Below are 18,007 nucleotides of genomic sequence, written 5' to 3'. Positions count from 1 at the left end.
ATCTTTGGTGTCGCTTTATTTTGGTTTAAGACGGGTAAGTCTGGCTGAGTACATTCGAGTACTCAGGGTTTATCCCACCTTGTTGCAGGGTGATGTTCTTGACCTATTGATGATGGTGGCTAACCGCTAGTGGGCTCGGTGATTCTATACTTACTTCTCATCTATATGCTTTTGTCGGATGATGTCACTATGCTAGCAATATATTTGGAACTTATATTAATGTAATCATTTGAAAGCCATGCTATTTTCACTAAGCGGTTTTGAAACCCAAACTGGTACTTTTATTTATGAACCCAATTGTAATATTATTTTCACTGCAACCCCGTGTATGTGATGTGTATTCGCTTAATCATGTGATCTTGGTTGCGATGTTGATTTACCGAGGTCTTTCGAGACACTCGGCGGACTACCGGGTTTATATGAGTGAGAGTATGGGTGTGTCAACGTGTTAGCGGGGACAACCGTACTTGATCTTGTATAAATTGGGCGGTTCTATCACAACTGGTATCAGAGCGAGATTAAGCATAATACTGTCAGGTACATAGTTTTAAAAGCCAAGTTTTGGTTTTAAAAAGTCTATTTTAACTAAAACTTTAGCTACAGGCAAATTTGTCAAAACTTATTTGCAAAACTATGCTAGCGACATCCTCTTTTATGCCCAGTTAAGGACTATTAGGTGGCTATCTAAGTACTAACATGGGGGTTTTTACTTTCGTCGTCCATACGGCGTGCTATAGTATGGATGCCATCCACTTGGATGGTAATGTATGGATCAATTGCCTCTACGTCTAGGTAAGTGTGAGTTGTGAGAGCATGACCGTCCAACTAGCGGTCTAGGGGAGAGTTAGCTGTGGTTACTGGAATATTTACATGGTACACACATGTATATATGAAGGTACTTAATTGTGGGTATATCTGCCGGGTAGCTATGGATACTGAAGTATATATATCTGGGGATGTGTATATGGAGGGTATCTTAGTTTATTGTTTTCATTGTGCACTTATTTATCTCTTGTGGGGATGGGCTGCAATGAATTTGCCTGTAGGTACGCTAACCACGAATATGTAGATTGAATGTAGCTGATGACTAGCTATATATCGAGAGAGTACGTGTTATGCCACCAACATAGAACGTGATTGCCACCTTAGGCTGGCAATTTCGTGAGGACGAATAGGACGAGCATGCATCATGATTGTGCTTGTGCATAAATATGCTTCCCTCACCTTGTTCTAATGCTAAGTAACTTGTGATCAATGTGATGTCACTATTTTCCTGTGTGAAGATAGATAAAGTGCCTTGTTCCATGCTGCTTGAATAGTTATGCTTGAAGATAGTGTGCGATTAGCTTTACCTTGAATGTTTGCTTCCAAAAGAAATAGATGACAAGTTAGTAGTTAGCAAAAAAGTCCACCTCTTTGAAAGCTAAATTGCTAAATGTAAGTGAAACTTGTTTTGTAGAGATATCCACCTACTCTGTAAAAAGGAAATAAAAGATAATAGTGCCTTACCACCATGTTTTGCATAAGTTGTGTAGTAGTGTTGTTGTAGGTGACTGCTTGTTTGTGAGAGCTTTATGCTTAGTGATAGTCGCTTAAGCTAATTAGATTGAGTGTTTCAAAATGCTTGCTTAAGACCATGATGTAGATGTGGATGCTCATTATCTAGGTAGTGCCGTAGCTATCACTCTTTTGTCCTCGGTAAGCATACGGGTGTTGAAGAGCGCTATCCTGGAGCAGCGTCCAAGTTTTGATAATCTCATGGTTGTCATCTCTAATTAAGTTCTCTCTTAGGAGCCTAAGCCTATACACGAGGTTGTTAGCCATTGAACGTTGTGCTACAAAGACTTTTATCTATGCCTTTGCTTGACTTTTGACCCAAGCTTAGCCCCCTTCTTTGCTCGCATGTTTTATGGTTGTCCCGCTCCTGTGTGGGAGGACCTTGCTCAAAAATCCTTGTTAGATCTCATTGCTCCTTCTTCTACTGATGATCTGGTGCAACACTAATCGCTATCTACCCTGCTCTGGAACCTTTTCCTCACAGATCATGTCGTTGCTTTATCAACTAAATCCTTAGTCAGTGCCTTGGCTCTGTCCCTCGAATCTCGTTTGTTTTATCTCCAACTCTTTCAAGTCTCTAGATGTTTATCAGTCTTGATCTCATGTTGCTGCTCGACAAAACCAAATCTCAGGTTAATCATTATCTGGTAATCACTTGGTGGATACAAGGCGTATATGGAAATTCAGCAAGAGTCTCCTGCTTAGTTGCCTTCGGCAATTAGGCTATGCTCTCTTGCGCTGTGTTTTAATCTTCGGATCCCCTGCTTGTTGACTCCTAACCTTGTGACTACCTTTGTTTGCTATCCCTCCTTCGCATAGTGCTTGCTCCTACGCAACCCAATTTATTTCATGTGAGATTTCTTGTGGGTTGTATGTTCAGTAATGGTGCCACAATTAGCGATCTATGGTGTCGCGTCAAAACCGAGAGCCTCCTGTGGGTGCACACATAAGGTTGTGCTGCTCGGCACGTGCTGGTATCGAGGTTTCTAGTCATGATCCATTACAAAACTACACCGATATGTTATTCTCACTTGAGCTCTTCCTTGGTTATCTCTCCTTATCATGTCAAGCGATCTATATATCGAACTAGATGCAATGGGATTTCCTTCCGGAGTTGTCCAGCGGTTAACCTTTGAAGAACATATCACTAACATGAACGTAACAGACTACAAGAGATGGTAGGCAAGTGACCCTCCTTAGCTATCCCTGTAATGAAGTCGGTCATCTAATGAGCAACTTAGGTCATTCCAGTTGGATCAGAAAAGATGCACAACACTTAAGGTTGAACAAGTTATCAGTCGAATGATAAATGGACCAGGATATTATGCGCTGTAATAGGTCACCTAGTATATATGAGTTCCTGTCTAGGTTCTCAATCTTTAGGTGCATAAGGATCACATAGATGAACCGACCTTCTTTGGTGTGACCCCTTTCTGCTGACTTCAATGGCGACCATCTGTAGGCTTCGACCACAATTTTTATTATCAAGAGTGAAGATTTGGAACCTTTTTAGTGTTGAGGGACAACTGATTTGTTACTAGTAGGAAAGTTAGTCTTCAGTTAGGTAACGACTAATTGGTAACTATGAAGGCCAGATCTCACAGAACAATGTTGATCAAGGAAACAACAAACCTGGCCCCGCAATGTAAGTGCTACTTCTTCTCCAAATGTGCTATCAAGTCAATTCCATCTTGGATAATCATGTATATAGTACAAGATGTTGTATCGGCTAGGTAGGAGCTAGCGAAAGCACGTCCCTAGTTTTAGTTCAGCATCTTTATGCCCCAAGGTGCCACTAACACATGTGTCCGGACTCTATTGGATGAAGTGCCGAAGGATATATAGGAATGATTCCTTGTCAATGTAGAAATGCCCTACATGTGGAATAATGTTTTGTGCCCTACTGAAAACAGCCCACAAGTCCAATGCTTGTGCATAGTCAAGTTGGTGTCTAGAACGATGGTTGAAGTGTTACCAGAGAAGCATGTGAGGAAAACTCTAGCCTCCATCCTCAGCTAGAGAAAGACTGCTGCTGCTATGAGAAAGGTTAGAGAGTGCCAAACACACACCTCAACATGTGGAGCGAAGAAAAGGGAGGACATGAAATCTGCCCAGATTTTGTGGCACTAAACCGGTAATCTTCAAGCTGGCGGTTAGTGACTCAAACGAAGTTGGATTGACCCCAAACTTGGTGATCTCATTCCTTGCTTAGGGCCCTTCAATGTCTTAAGTTGGTTGAGTATTGGTTGAGTAAAACATCGGATTTGAGAGATATCTTGTCGGCTCGGTTTGCTGCCATTTCAGAACACAACAGTTTTGGTAGATGAATTGTTTGGATGGTCAAACGGTGTCCGTTTGAGTTGAATTTTGGTGAGTAGTTAGAAGACCCATGAATCTACCTGTCCACCCAAATTTGTGCATATTGGAGCAGTAGTTTGTGAGATATGAATAGAAAACAAAAGGGTATAGAATCTGCAATTTCGCTGTGACTGCGATCATCATTTGCATTAGACGGTTGTGTTTGTCATTCCTACCAAGAAATTACAACTTGTAGGTGTATTGCTGTTAGACAACCCTCCATACCCTTGTAAAGACTAATTGCACCCTATGTGCCTTGCCTTTGCCCTCTTAGATCAGCAATGCGTGAGTAGTCAAGGTGTTCTAGAAGTCAAAATTGTGCCCTTAGCAATTCGAAAGCAATTGGAAAGGTGTCAAACCGTAGATTTTCGGATTATGGTTTTTGAGATATTGATTGGCCTTAGAATGGAAGCCTCGATGTCAAATATAGTTCAAGAAAGCTGGTTTTGCTACGGTGCAAGTCAATCCAACTTGCTGTGCAACTGCACCACGAAGGCAAATTGTGCTCAACCTGCTTGGTAGTGAACTAGTCCTAGGTCTTGTGATTACTTGCAACTTGTGTTGTCCTCCAAGCCTCGCTAACATCCTTCTGCGTCAATGGTTCTCCAATGCTGACATGCCTTTGGTAACTTATATGTGATTTTACCTAAGAGGTTGCATCAGATTCCACCCAGATCACTGTTGCAACCTGGATTCAAAGGCTCCCTAAGGAATGATCATCGAGAACGTTGAGCCGATAGAGTCAGCTACTACGTTTACCACTCACTCAGCAGACTCAGACCATACAATATTATTATCAGAGAAAGAGCACTACACACATGGAACATTATGTAGTTTTCCATCAGTTGACATCTAAGTGATTGCACCGCTACAACCAGTTTGGATATTGGTTAACTAGTTTCTCATACCCTCAAAGGATGTTTACCCTATCTATGATCACATCCTTTACGAAAAGTTGTGCTCAAGCCACTTTTGTAGAGAACTGCTTTTCAAACCTTGGGAACAAATATAGCACCGTTGTAAGGAATATCCGTCAATAGGCTGCGGTCTAGTGCAAAGTCCATATGGTCTGTGCTATATCCACTTGGAAAGTAGATGCTGCAAGTATTTAGTCTACGTTTGTATCGCTCTTCGTACATCAAGGACGAAGTACGTAGGACATTGCTATCTTGGATTCCTCCCAAAGTAACAATACTTCATGAAGGCCAATGAAGGAAATTCTTCAGACAAAACTTACTACAAAGTAACAAGTATCAGAAAGTGTCTTGACCAAATTAGCCTCTCTCATGCTTGAAGCTATGTAGCCTAAAGCTATCGCTCATATTGGAAACTGGTAGCATGTCTCTCTTCCATAAAAGTCTTTCGTCCTGAATCTCGGGACGCGATTCTTTTAAGGGGGGAGGGCTGTAACACCCCAGGTGTTTGCCACCAGTTAAGCAATGGGTTTGAGCTCAAACATGGCATATTAAGTGATGATGAAAATGTCAAGGTCAAACCTATGGAAATGAGCCCCAACCTAAACGTGGATATTGCACCCTTGCTTTACATATAGGCCCTTTTCAAGATATATGCTTGGCTGGTGTTATTGGAATATCTTCATGTGTCTCACATCAATACCCATCTATATTGATCCATGGAAAAGTTTCGTGAAGTTTGGAATCAAGAAGTCACTATGAAATGACGAGTTATGTCCTTGCTTGAATTATTTTATAAAGTGAATGGAATTCTCGATCGTCAACCAAACCTTGCAACCTTGCCAAAATGACTCTAGATGAACTCTACAACAAAAGTCATGAAAGGTTCATGTTGGGCAAATGCCAAGAAAATGCTCCAATGGATCAAAAAGGATGATTTAAGCTTCATCGTGATCCTACTTTGGTCAAAGTAGAACAGCAGGTTCTATACCAGTTTTGAGGTTGGACCTTAAATGAAAGTTGTAGTCCATATCATGTAGAACAAACTTTGTTTTTGGACTAAGAGCTAGATCATCTTGGAAGTAAGTCAAATCGAGGTCACAAGATCGAATTACTGCTGATTTCAGCACTTAGAAATATTCTAAGTCTAGAAATTCATGGACATCGGCATTGGCGTCTCGCGTTCTCCAAATTTTGTTAAGCAACTCAATTCGGTACAAAGATAAAAGTTGGAGTGTACATGATGGCGAAGAGCATGTATAAGGATGGCACTCAGTTGACTTCATTTTGGCTATCAATTTTTAGGAAATGGTTAATCGTCGTTAATGCAGTGACAATGCTGTCTTGGAGTGTCATTAACCACTAATATGCTGCCCCAATGGCTATGGCCCCTGAATCAAGTTTGTAGAGCATTAGAAGGAGAATAATTTTGCTTCAAGGCCCATATCCCAGTTCGGAGCAGAGATGGCCCAAAAAGGGACCCTAAGTCGAGCACAGAGACGCATGCCACGTGTTCGTTGAATTGTCTCCGTGGCAGCCATGCAGCAGAGCGCGCGCTTCATTGCCACCGCGCGTCCGACCTCCGCGCCACGCGCCGCCCTGCTCCCTGAGCCTCCAAATGCGAATGCCCGAGCTGCCCGAGCACTCACTCGTCTCCCCACTCTCCCTCCCTCGCTCTCTGGTGCTGCACGCGCTCTGGAACGCGGCCGCCATGGTTGCCGCCGCGAGCTCGAGATTTGGTTGCCGTTGTTTCTTTGTCTCCAGCCTCCCTCCACCCAAATTGACCGCACCACCACCTCCCTCACCTCGCGCCGCAACTCCCGCACCCCTCGCCTGAAGCCACTCGTCGTCGGCGCGCCCTCACCGCGGTGCTGCTCGGTCTAGGCCGCCAGCGCACGTGGCTAGGGCTCCATGCTCCACCTCGGGCTGAGCCAAGGCCACCGGCGAGTGCGCGCAGCCCTGCTCGTGCTCCACCGCCATTCCTACGCCGCTGACGAGCCTCCTCCGGTCGGAAACGACGAGCTCCGGCGCATCCTCTGCTCCAAATCCCATCAAGGGCTTCGCGCTCGAATTCAATAAAAGGGAAGGTTCTTTCTGCGAAGTTGTGACACATGTGAATAGTGCTCAGGAGGACCTCTTCGCTGATGTTTGATTTATATTTTCCATAGGGACCCCGATGCAAGATTTCCATTCCTTTTCTCTGGTTTTTATAGATTTGAATGCTCCACTTTGAAAATTCATAGTAATTCATAAAAAAATTGTAAAATCGAAAATGAGGACTTTTTGGAATCTTTGAGAAATTGTCTATGCATTAGATCTATAATGTGGCATGTTTTAGTTTAAATATTTTGCTGTAAAAATAGATCTATGCAGCTAGGTTCCTGTTACTTGCCATGTCTTGTGTTTTTCATAACTACAGTTTTTATGCTCAAATAAATGTGAAAATTTTGTGGAGTGCTACTAAGGTGATTGTTGTTGTCTGGTAAAAATTTCAGGAGTTTAGGATGTATAGTTTAAGAGTTATAAAAATAACAAATGCCCTGTATTGCTTTGCTTCTACTCTGAACAGTTCTACATGTTTGAATTAATTGGCTCAGTTAAGTTATGAATCATGACTTGGTGAAAATACATGAGTTGTGTTACTTTTCTTAAGCTTTCCAAAAAGTTAAATATCATGATTTTTGGCTAAGTAGATCTTGAGTTATACTTGCTTAAATCTCTATGGCTGTTTCTGCCCAAAACCAGAGAGGGTTTCCTTGTTCTTATTGTGGGGCCTTCTTAGTAGTAGAATTAGCTTTAGGTGTTTACAACAAAGTTGTTTATAATTTTCTAAGCTTTCTAAAAAGTCTAGAACCACATTTATTGGACATGTATAACTCCATTTATAGCTGTTTAAAGTGGCATGTCAGTTTATGTCTATGTTTTGGACAGAGATGCAATTATTGGATTAGTTGACCCTTCTAACTATAAAATCATCTTAATATGAGAATAACAAAGTTGTAGATAATTCATGTATCTAGCTTCTGTTAAAAGTTGGTGGTATTTGGCCTTGTGGTTTGTGAGTTATGCCTGTTTAAAGTTGGGTGTCAGAAATGGCTGCTTTCTGTCAATTGTGGACCAGTTTCTGTAAATGGGTATAATTGACTTAGTTAACTTGAGAATCATGCTAAGAGGATTAAAGATGAATTGTAGAAAATTTCATAAGATTTCCAGATTGTCTTGTTGCATGTCTTTGGATTAGTACAACTCCTGTTATGAGTAAAATTAGCTGCTGCTGTTTGCAGCCTTGACTCTGTGATTGTCGTGAATAACTTGTTTGCTTGATATGAGTTGATGTGATGATTTAGATGCTAGGCTAATTAAGATAACTTGTTAGTTGCAGGTGCCAAGCCTTAACTGAAGATGAGCAATTGTATATTAGGTTGTCTAAACCTGTCAAGTTAAAGTAATTTGAATAGAACAGTAAGTAAACTAATATGCCATGCTTGTTGTACTTGCTATCTCGATGTTTGGTTTGATGTGAATAGCTTGCTCTCTATAGTTAGTTGTGTGAGGTTAGTTAAATAGCTATTGGTGTCTATGTCTTGTATAATCTTGTGTTTGTCTTGAATGTTTATGTGGTGCCTCTTGTATTACCATTCTTTATATTCATACACATGCATCTTGCATCTCATTTAGGTACGCTAGATGAACCACGTGAAGGACATGATGTTGGAGCCGAACCTGAGGATGGTGCAAGCTAACTGAACTGACTTGTGTCGGATCCTAGGCAAGCCCCGAAGCATTCTAAGTCTCCTACTTTATAAAAGCAATTCTTTCTATATATGAGTTATATATTGTTGCATTAAGTTGTAGGAGTTGCTTGAAACCGTTGATGCATTTATTACTATACTTGCCTACCTTATTACCTTATTACCCTGCTAGGTTGGGATCGAATAACTGCTTAGCCTTGCTTCGACCAGTAGCGATCGGTGATATCCGGTCACCTACATTTATAGGTGGTTACTGGAAGAATTTAGCTATGAAAAGAATGATATCCTGGAATTAACCATGTGTGATGGATAATTGGAGACCGGACGGAAAAAGTTGGAGGCAACCAGACAGGGTTCTGGGGTGCTGTTAGTTTCCGCCTGTGTCGATTAAGGACCTACCCTTGTTGGGCCTCGAGTCATGTTGAATGCATGCCTTACATTTAGCTGGCCGAATAAAGTACCTTTCGATCGCGAAGCTAGGGAGATTATTCAGGCCGAGTAGATTGCCCGCAGCGCACTGTACTCGGAGCAGGTGTGGTAGGACACGGGGGCTGCGAAGATAAGACCAAAGTGCAGTCGGTCAGGCCCCCGGGTACATTTGGTTCCTGGCAAACTCGAGATTCCTGGATAGTTGACTCGGTGACCGATACCTCACTTTAGCGGGTGAGTGAGGTTTGTGTAAGGAATAAATCACCAGCTGGTTAGGAATCGATTCGAATCGCTCATCGCTCCTGGATAGTGAGCACTTGACTCGAGTTACGGCATCAGTAGTAATTATTATGGGACAAGGATGGTTATCTGGATGATATGGGATATGCTAAATCTAAATTGGTAACTGGATGTTATTGGTTAATCAAGTGATTGCTATAGTACAGGTGCTTACCTAGATGGATAGGTCATAATAAAGATGATGCAAAGTACTTAAAATGGTTTCTTCATGATAGCTTATGCTTTTCACAAACAAGTCAGCTAGCCCACTAAAGAAAGCCATGCATAATCCTTGGTGTCGCTTTATTTTGGTTTAAGACGGGTAAGTCTGGCTGAGTACATTCGAGTACTCAGGGTTTATCCCACCTTGTTGCAGGTGATGTTCTCGACCTGTTGATGATGGTGGCTAACTGCCGGTGGTCTCGGTGATTCTATACTTACTTCTCATCTATATGCTTTTGTCGGATGATGTCACTATGCTAGCAATATATTTGGAACTTATATTAATGTAATCATTTAAAAGCTATGTTGTTTTCACTAAGCGGTTTTGAAACCCAAACTGGTACTTTTATTTGTGAACCGAATTGTAATATTATTTCCGCTGCAACCCCGTGTATGTGATGTGTATTTGCTTAATCACGCGATCTTGGTTGCGATGTTGATTTACCGAGGTCTTTCGGGACACTCGGCGGACTACCGGGTTTATATGAGTGAAAGTATAGGTGTGTCAATGTGTTAGCGAGGACAACCGTACTTGATCTTGTATAAATTGGGCGGTTCTGTCACAGGCATCGCCCTGCGATGGATCTGGTGGGAGCAACGGGACGGCGGAGGCGGTGAGCTACGCGGGGCTCAAGGATAGGAACCACACCTTCACGGTGTGCACGAGAACCACGTCTCCTTAGAATTCATCGTCCAGCCCCACCTGCGCCACCTACGCTTGGGATGTTGACACTTGTGCCCCCAACGGCGTCCATGTCGGCGGGGCCAGTGTTCAAGAGCGCGGCCTCCACCTTGTCGGCGCTCGTCTCCTTCTTCGAACCATGCCCCGGCCGCGGTGGATTTGTCTGCAACGCCACCTACTGCAATCTCATCGTGTACGTCTCCGGCAACGTGGACCCGTCGACGCTCTAGGTGCTCAGCCCCGGCCTGAGCTACTCCGTCGCCGTCGCCATCTCGCTGAACGCGTAGTACGGCCGCCTCATCCTCGTCATGGGCAGGGGCTTCTGCACGGACACCGCTGGGCACCCGTTCACCAGGACGCCCAACTCCTGCCTTCACCCTGCCCTTCGATCGAAGGAGTGACTCCATGAACATCACCGCCGGCCGCCCCCCCTGCTCATGCTCTGTTTGTGAGGAGGGAGAAAAGGTGAGAAAGTGTAAATAGAAGCGTTTCCGGGGGGCTAGGTGTGAAAACTGTGACTCATGAATAGTAGCACAAAGTGTTGTTTACCTCGAGTTAGTTTAAGGTAAATGCAGGGTCCTTTTTGCATAAGTGTTGTTTACCTAGGCTCGTCCGCGCTAGGCCGGCCTCCGCCGCCGCACCGCGTTGGGCCGCGCTCGTCGCGCCGTGGGCCACGACATGTGGCCACGCGCGTGCCCCGCCCTGCCTGGGCCGCGCGTCCGCGTGGGCCGCCATGGCTACGGGCCGGCCGCGTAGGCCCAGTGCCTAGAGGAAATTTCATTTCCTTTTTCTTATTTGCAGAAACTTCATAAATCCGCCAAAAAGTGTAGAAACTTCACAAAAATGCCAAACCAATTTTGTTAAGTTTCTAAAATCATGATATATCTGATAGGGTATTTTGTTCACATAGGTTCTGTATCTTTTTAGGGTTGCTCTAATTATTTTAACATGCTTAATATTGTTAAGACATAAACTTGTAGGAATTTCCGTGATAAATCGGTGATAGTGTTAGCTCTAAAATTTTATAGTAGGTTAGAAGTGTTATCAGGTATTCTCTGTAATTTTTGTATCCCAATAATAATTAGTTTACTAGAGTAGTTAATGTGCCCTAATTTCGAGTATATTAAATCATTAATAAATAAAAAAGAGACTTGATTTGGTAAGAAGTAGTACTTGTTGATGAAAATGATGCTTTGTTCAGTGAAGTTAATACTTAGCTAATATATTAGTCATTAGAGTTAGCTTGTTAGCTTGATTTGTGCACTCGTATTTTAAGAATTGTTGTTGTCTGTTGATTGATTGCACCATCTCTGCATTTGCATCAATACATATCATAATAGGAACGACGATGGATCGTGGAGTCATCGGGAGTTGCTGGTGCGATGGTACTTTTGGAGATCATGTCACCAAGATGGAATACTAACTTTTGGTTATATGTTACCCAGGCAAGCCCTGGTGCATAATCCCTACTTTTCTACATTATATATTATGTTTGTGCATTAAGTTTTAAGGAGTTGAATGAAACCCACTTACATATATATATATATATATATGAGTCTTGCTAGTATGACATGATCGTATAGATTGCTATGCTACAGGACTCCGGTAGAAGTCGAGTGATTACCTGTCACTCGCGAGAGATAGGAAATATATTATTGTTGATACTATATTATTATCACCTGAAATGTATATGAATGATAATTGGAGACCGGGCGAAATGGTACTTTAGATCTGGACTTGGTTTGGCATTCGAGCGAGGCTCGGATGGCATTTGTTCCGCCTGTGTCGGTTAAGGACCGGCCGTTGCATTGGGTTCTAGGCAGGTCACAGACTTATTATCCTGAACACATACTTGTGTATGGGCGCGGGAAGACTCATTGCTCTCTTGTCATGGGTTCTGGCTCTTTCTGGACCGACTGATTGGAGGCGGGGATAGTGGAGGTCTAAGCACCGCACTGAGTCCAGGACTCAGGAGCGGGGGCTTGGAGTCCAAGTTTGGACGGGGACATGGACCCCATGACAGGATAGTGATGGGTTGGTCCTGCTTGTGCCTGGAGTACAAGCGGGGCATGTATTTCGGAGTACCCAGCTGGGCACATTGATTCGCGAATCACCGACGATTCGGTACGACTTGTCTACAATCTAGCACTGTAGTAAGAACTAGAAGATGAAAGGTGGTAAAATAATTCTGATTGCTTACCACCTGCTTGAAACTAGCACATGTGCTTACATAGAATGGATAGTTAATGAACTAATGCTGACTGCTAATAAAAGTGAATATAAGTACGCACGCTTAGTAATGCTTTCTACAGATGTAATAAACCACAAGCCTGATAGCCTTGTATATCCTTGGAGTCTTTTCTTTCCTCCTGTCAGGTAAGTCTTGCTGAGTATAATTGAGTACTTAGGGTTTTATTTTCCCCTGTTGTAGGTGACAGGTGGATGCTAGAGCTGACTCTTGGGTGTGAATTCCTTCTGGTGGGTTTAGAGAGGATTCCTTTACGCTGCGATCATAGTTTTATTTATAACTCTCACTAATTGTTTTATAAATATATGTTTTATAATCTGTTATCATAAATTATATATCAATGCTTTATCATGTTATGAATAGGTGTTTATTTTTGCTGTAACTCTGTTCACATGTTTATATTCCGCCGTTAAATTAAATTGTTCATAACTCTGATAACATGATCATATTCCTCTATTATAAACAATAAATACTATACTCTGATGTTGTATTAAAAATGATGTAAGAAATGGTTAATAATGATATAGGCTTTATTCTCTCATTTATGATTCTGATGGAAAATGTGGATTTTCGGGTTATCCCTTGGGGTGTGCTCGACGGAACTGCGTAATTTGGTGTCCTCCCTTGAGTACTTAGTGTCTAATGAAAGATAAGTACTCCTGAGAGGCATTAAATTAGGTGGTTCTACCACATTTGCGTATTTTCTTCTATGGTGGTTATGCTTCCACGTTCAACAGTTAATAGATCCGTTTGGGTCTGAAACTAATCGTGCACTCTAACAAGTACACATGCATCTATTCCTGACTTCCTGTACGCCTCCTCGACTCAATCTCTATGGATATCCGTTGCGTCCAGGCCACACATCTAGTTAGAGTGCGCAGCGGAATCTGGTCTAGCTCGCTATATCCACGAGCCGGTGCCCTCCGGGCCTAGGTCCACCGGAGCGCATAACATACCCAGACCTTAGGCCTAACTTAACCCAAAAGACTAGCCTGATAGGTAAGGCCTGCCCCCGCCTTATATGTCGTGCTCCCAAGTAAGCAAAATCATTTTCCTTCTCAGTGTATGATGAGAATAACTCCTTCGGTGTTGCATGGAACCAGCTGGGCCGGATTCCGCTGCGCACTCTAACAAGCCCCGTGTGATCTCCGGAACTTTGCTGAGTTCTGGTCTATAAAATCAAGGAGAGTTCACGGGATATTACAGATCAAGCTGGTGGTTCGTGAACTCGAGCTTGCGGCGGTTGCTGGAGATCTGCGGGCGGCGCTCAAAGCTGGTTGATTTCGTCGTGTGCAAGCGATGGGACAGTCGACGGGGCTTTGCAAGCGGCGTGGCTGTGCATAGGCGGTGTACGGCGGCGGCAGCATACGGCGGATTTATCACAGCACGTGCGGGAAGCGTGTGCTGCAGCGAGGAACAATCCGCGTGGGTGACGTGCTTGGTGCGCGTGGAGCGAGCACGTGGGCGTACATAAGGTACGTGATTTTTCGGCAATCTGTGGCAACAGGCAGATGGCGTCGATGGCATCCAAATTTGAGGTGACGCGGTTTGATGGCACCGGGAACTTCGGGCTATGGCAGACGAGAGTGAAGGATCTATTGGCTCAACATAGTATCTTGAAGGTGCTCAGCGGGATTAAGCCGGATAAGGTAGATGAAGACAAGTGGGAGGAGATGCAGACGCAGGCATGTGCAACTATCAGGATATGTCTCTCTGATCAGACCATGTACCATGTCATGGAGGAAACTTCGCCGAAGAAAATTTGGAACAAGTTGGCCAGTCAGTTCATGTCCAAGACGGTGACTCAGAAGCTGTGTCTGAAGCAGAAGTTATTTGGCTTGAAGATGCAGGAGGGGTCAGATCTTGCGGAGCACATCAACATCTACAATCAATTGGTTGTTGATCTTGTGAAGGTCGAGGCGAAGATTGATGATGAAGACATGGCTATTATTCTTCTGTGTTCGTTGCCGAGGTCTTATGAGCACTTGGTTACTACGCTGACGTATGGGAAGGAGGACATCAAGGTGGAGGACATTGTTGCTGCGTTGCTTGCTCATGATCAAAGGAGGAAGAATAATGCAACAGAGGAGTCTTTTGGTGATGCTTTCCTAGTCAGGGGTGATCGTGGTGTGGAAGATAAGAGGGGCAACAAGAAGAAGGGGCCGCGGTGCTTTAAGTGCAAGGGTTGGGGACGCGGCACGCGCCCGCCCTCTTCTTGTCGTGCAGCCGTTGTCTCCCCATCGCGTCGTGCAGCCGCTGCCGTCACTGGCCCGCAGTCAGTGCCGTTACCTCCGGTGAACTCCAGATGCGATGAGCCTCCATTCTCCCAAACAACAAGGAGATGTTACGCTGAAATCACATGTTGCAAGCGTATATTTTAAGTGTTTTAGATGTTTCAGATGTATGTTGCAAGTGTTTCATATAGATTTGCAAAAGTAGATCGAGATATTGTATATATTGCAATGGCTATACACGCATTTTGCAAACGTCTGTTTCAAATATTTCATCTATTTTTTCAGTCGTATGCTGCAAATGTGTTTATTTGGATGTTGCACATGTTTCACGCATATGTTGCAAATGTTTTATATGGATGTTGCATATGTTTTGTAATGGCTTTTAAGTGTTTTTGCAAGTGTTTCAGACGTATGTTAAGTGTTTTATCTGTTTCCAGATATATGTTGCAAATGTTAAATCTAGATATTTCAAAAGTAGATGGTGTTGTATATATTACGATGGCGCTGGACAACTGCTTGCCATAGGGCTCCGGCTCCTACCTCACGCGTTGCCCTCTCCTCGCCTCTCCCTTCTCTCCTTCTCTTCCCTCCATCTTGGCGTGGCAATTCGAGCTCGACCTGGACGCGTAGTTGGGTGGCGCTGGAGGGGGATAGGACGCGGGGCAGGGGCATGATGTGATGCAGGCGGCGGTTCTGCGTCCGGAGTTCGGTGGCGCTGGGGATGGTGTGATGCGGGCGGCAGTTCTGTGTCCAGACGGGGCGAGCGCGTGGATGGACATTGGCGCGGCGCGGGATACGCCGTCCGTCCGGACGTCCCGGCACTGGCCTTTCCGTTAATAATAAAAGAGAGAAAAAGAAAATCTGACGAGTGACGAGGACGTTCACGTGGTGCACGTCTGATGGGGACGCGGAGCCAAGCCCCACCGAATATCTGCATAATAAGCAATTAACAAAGTGATCTAAACGTAGGTAGCTGTCACGGAGCTGATCTGTTCTGAGGCGAGCAGTGACGCCATGCCGAAGCAAACGCAACGCTACGCAAGTGATTTCCCATGCCTTGAAAAATCCAAACTAAAATGTTTCTGGAGACGGGATATTAATAATCCCGTTATTAACCCTATATGGGATTCATCCATTGTTCTTAACCGGAGACGGGTAGTATAGTAGTTTAAAATTCAGACTGTATGCAGGCATGCAGCTGAGAATTAATGCACATCATCACCATTTCCATCTTTTCTGAATGCGGGTCCGCATATCACTTCACACGAACGACGCCTCCTCGCCGTCTTCAAAGAAGGCGCCGGTGACCCCGCCTTGCGGCAGCAGCGCCACCTTCACCACGTTGCCCGCGCCTTCCTCGGGCGTCAGGAGCCCGGAGTGTAAGGTTATATCAGTCTTGATGTAGCCAGGATGAACGCAGTTGACGCGCAGCGCCGGTTGCTTTGCCGCCAGGATCCTCGAGTACGCGTTCATGGCCACCTTGGCCACCTTGTACGCCGCAAAGGCTGCTGGCCACCCACGCTCGTCAACCTCGCCGGCCTCAAAGTCTTTCAGGAACATGTCCAGCAGCTCGTCCAGCCTCTCCTCGGTTAGCTTGTCAACGTTGTACAGCTCTTGCTTCAGCTCCTCGTTTCTGAAAAACTGCATTTGCAATCGCAAGATTTTTTTCCCCGTTTCAGCTCATCTCTTTTCAAATAGTACAAAATATAAGATGTCTTGTACTACATAAACATAATGTGTTGGGATTGGATCAGAATTTGGAGCAGCGAATGATCAAAAGAAGTTACCCTAAGGAGCCCAAAGTCGGAAGAGACGTTAACAATTCTTCCATCAGAGGATGCTTGGAGCAGAGGCAGTAACGCTTCGATCACATGCTTCGTGCCGTAGTAGTTTGTCTGCAGGCCTTTCTTTGCGGCGTCATAAGTCTCCCTGGTATTTCTCCACAACCATTCAAGCCTCTGATCCCTATCCATGCCACTTAACTACCACACGCATCAACAAACAAACTTGTTCAGTTTAGCCTACGAGCAAAATGTTCAGAAAGCACATGTAGTTCTTCTACGTTGCTCCGATCCAGATGTGCAGGTTGCTGCCTGCTCCATCGAACCATCGAGCAGAGCACACTTAAAAGGTTGTATGACTATACACTCAACCAACTAATACCTACGATTAGCTGAAGATGTAGATCGAGCTCACCTCTTCTTCGCTTGTTACTGAACCATCAGCAGGATCCCGGGCGTATTCGACGCCACCAAATGCAGCATTATTTATCTACGTACAAACAGAGTACCTTCATCAAGCAATCATGCAGCATCACCATACCTGACACAGCAAACCTTGAAAACTTGGAAAGAAGGCTTACCAGAATGTCTAGCCTCCCAAAACGGGTCTTCAAGAAATCGGCTAGCCTAGCAATGCTCGATGCATCTGTGATGTCTAGCTGGTGGAACATGACATCGGAAAGGCCCTGCTCTCTGAGCTCCTCGACGGCAGCCGCGCCCCTCGTTTCGTCCCTAGCTGTTAACACAACGGTGATGCCATTCTTGGCCAGCTGCCGGCACACCTCTAGCCCAATACCTTTGTTTCCGCCGGTGACCACAGCAATCCTAGCAAATCATGCAACCGTGATGACTCTGTAGCACAGATCAGATCGTAGCGAGACAAGTACATGTCAAGAGTGAAGTGCATACCTTGCGCTTGGGAAAGTAGAGATGGCTCCCTCCATGAGCGCGCACCACGAGCTCTGCTTCTCTGGTCAACCTGGTGGCTGGTGCTGTATGTATGCGTAGGTCTTATCAACAAGCTAAAATAAGTTGAGGATATATGTACTAGTACCTCTCAACTTTATACTCTTTAATATTGTGACAGTGGAACCACAAGTGGCCGAGTTCAGATTGCTGGTTCACATTGGGCATGTTTAAAAGAGATGACAGGACAAGTCCCTTGTTTTTTTAATTTTTTTTCTTCATTTGGGACAAATCAAGGTGGCATCATCAGATCGCAGCTGTCAGCACCAGCTGTCAGCTGCCGCCATCATTCAGAACCAATAACAAAAAAAGGTAAGCACTGAAGCATGCAGAACCAAAAGCATGAAAACAATGTTCCCAAGACAGAACGCAGGAAAGCCTGACATAGCTCTGAATATTCCGAATTGAAATGACACTAGTGGTCATTAAGATGAGTAGCAATTTAAATTTTCATGTAGAGTGAAGCTGGACATCTGTATATATGAGAAGCTCTTTTACATGATATAAGATTGGTGAGTACCCAACAATTTGCTCGAGTATATTCAACAACTCAGAAGCACTACATCTTGATTCTGAATCCAATTT

At 44.3% G+C, this 18,007-nt stretch overlaps 1 protein-coding gene across 1 annotated transcript; it reads right to left on the bottom strand.

Moving 5' to 3' along the window:
* Positions 1–15,633: 15,633 nt before the first annotated feature.
* Positions 15,634–17,581, bottom strand: LOC136496708 (salutaridine reductase-like). Its single transcript, XM_066492453.1, has 5 exons — positions 17,366–17,581; positions 17,038–17,281; positions 16,872–16,946; positions 16,463–16,657; positions 15,634–16,316 (listed from the first exon to the last, which is right to left on the bottom strand). The coding sequence occupies exons 1-5, from the start codon at positions 17,398–17,400 to the stop codon at positions 15,936–15,938; spliced, it is 930 nt and encodes a 309-aa protein (XP_066348550.1). The 5' UTR covers positions 17,401–17,581; the 3' UTR covers positions 15,634–15,935.
* Between the last annotated feature and the right edge of the window lie 426 nt (positions 17,582–18,007).

Source organism: Miscanthus floridulus, chromosome 12 (genome assembly GCF_019320115.1).
Source record: "Miscanthus floridulus cultivar M001 chromosome 12, ASM1932011v1, whole genome shotgun sequence".
Classification (NCBI taxonomy): domain Eukaryota; kingdom Viridiplantae; phylum Streptophyta; class Magnoliopsida; order Poales; family Poaceae; genus Miscanthus; species Miscanthus floridulus.
This window is presented reverse-complemented; position numbering and strand designations above follow the sequence as displayed.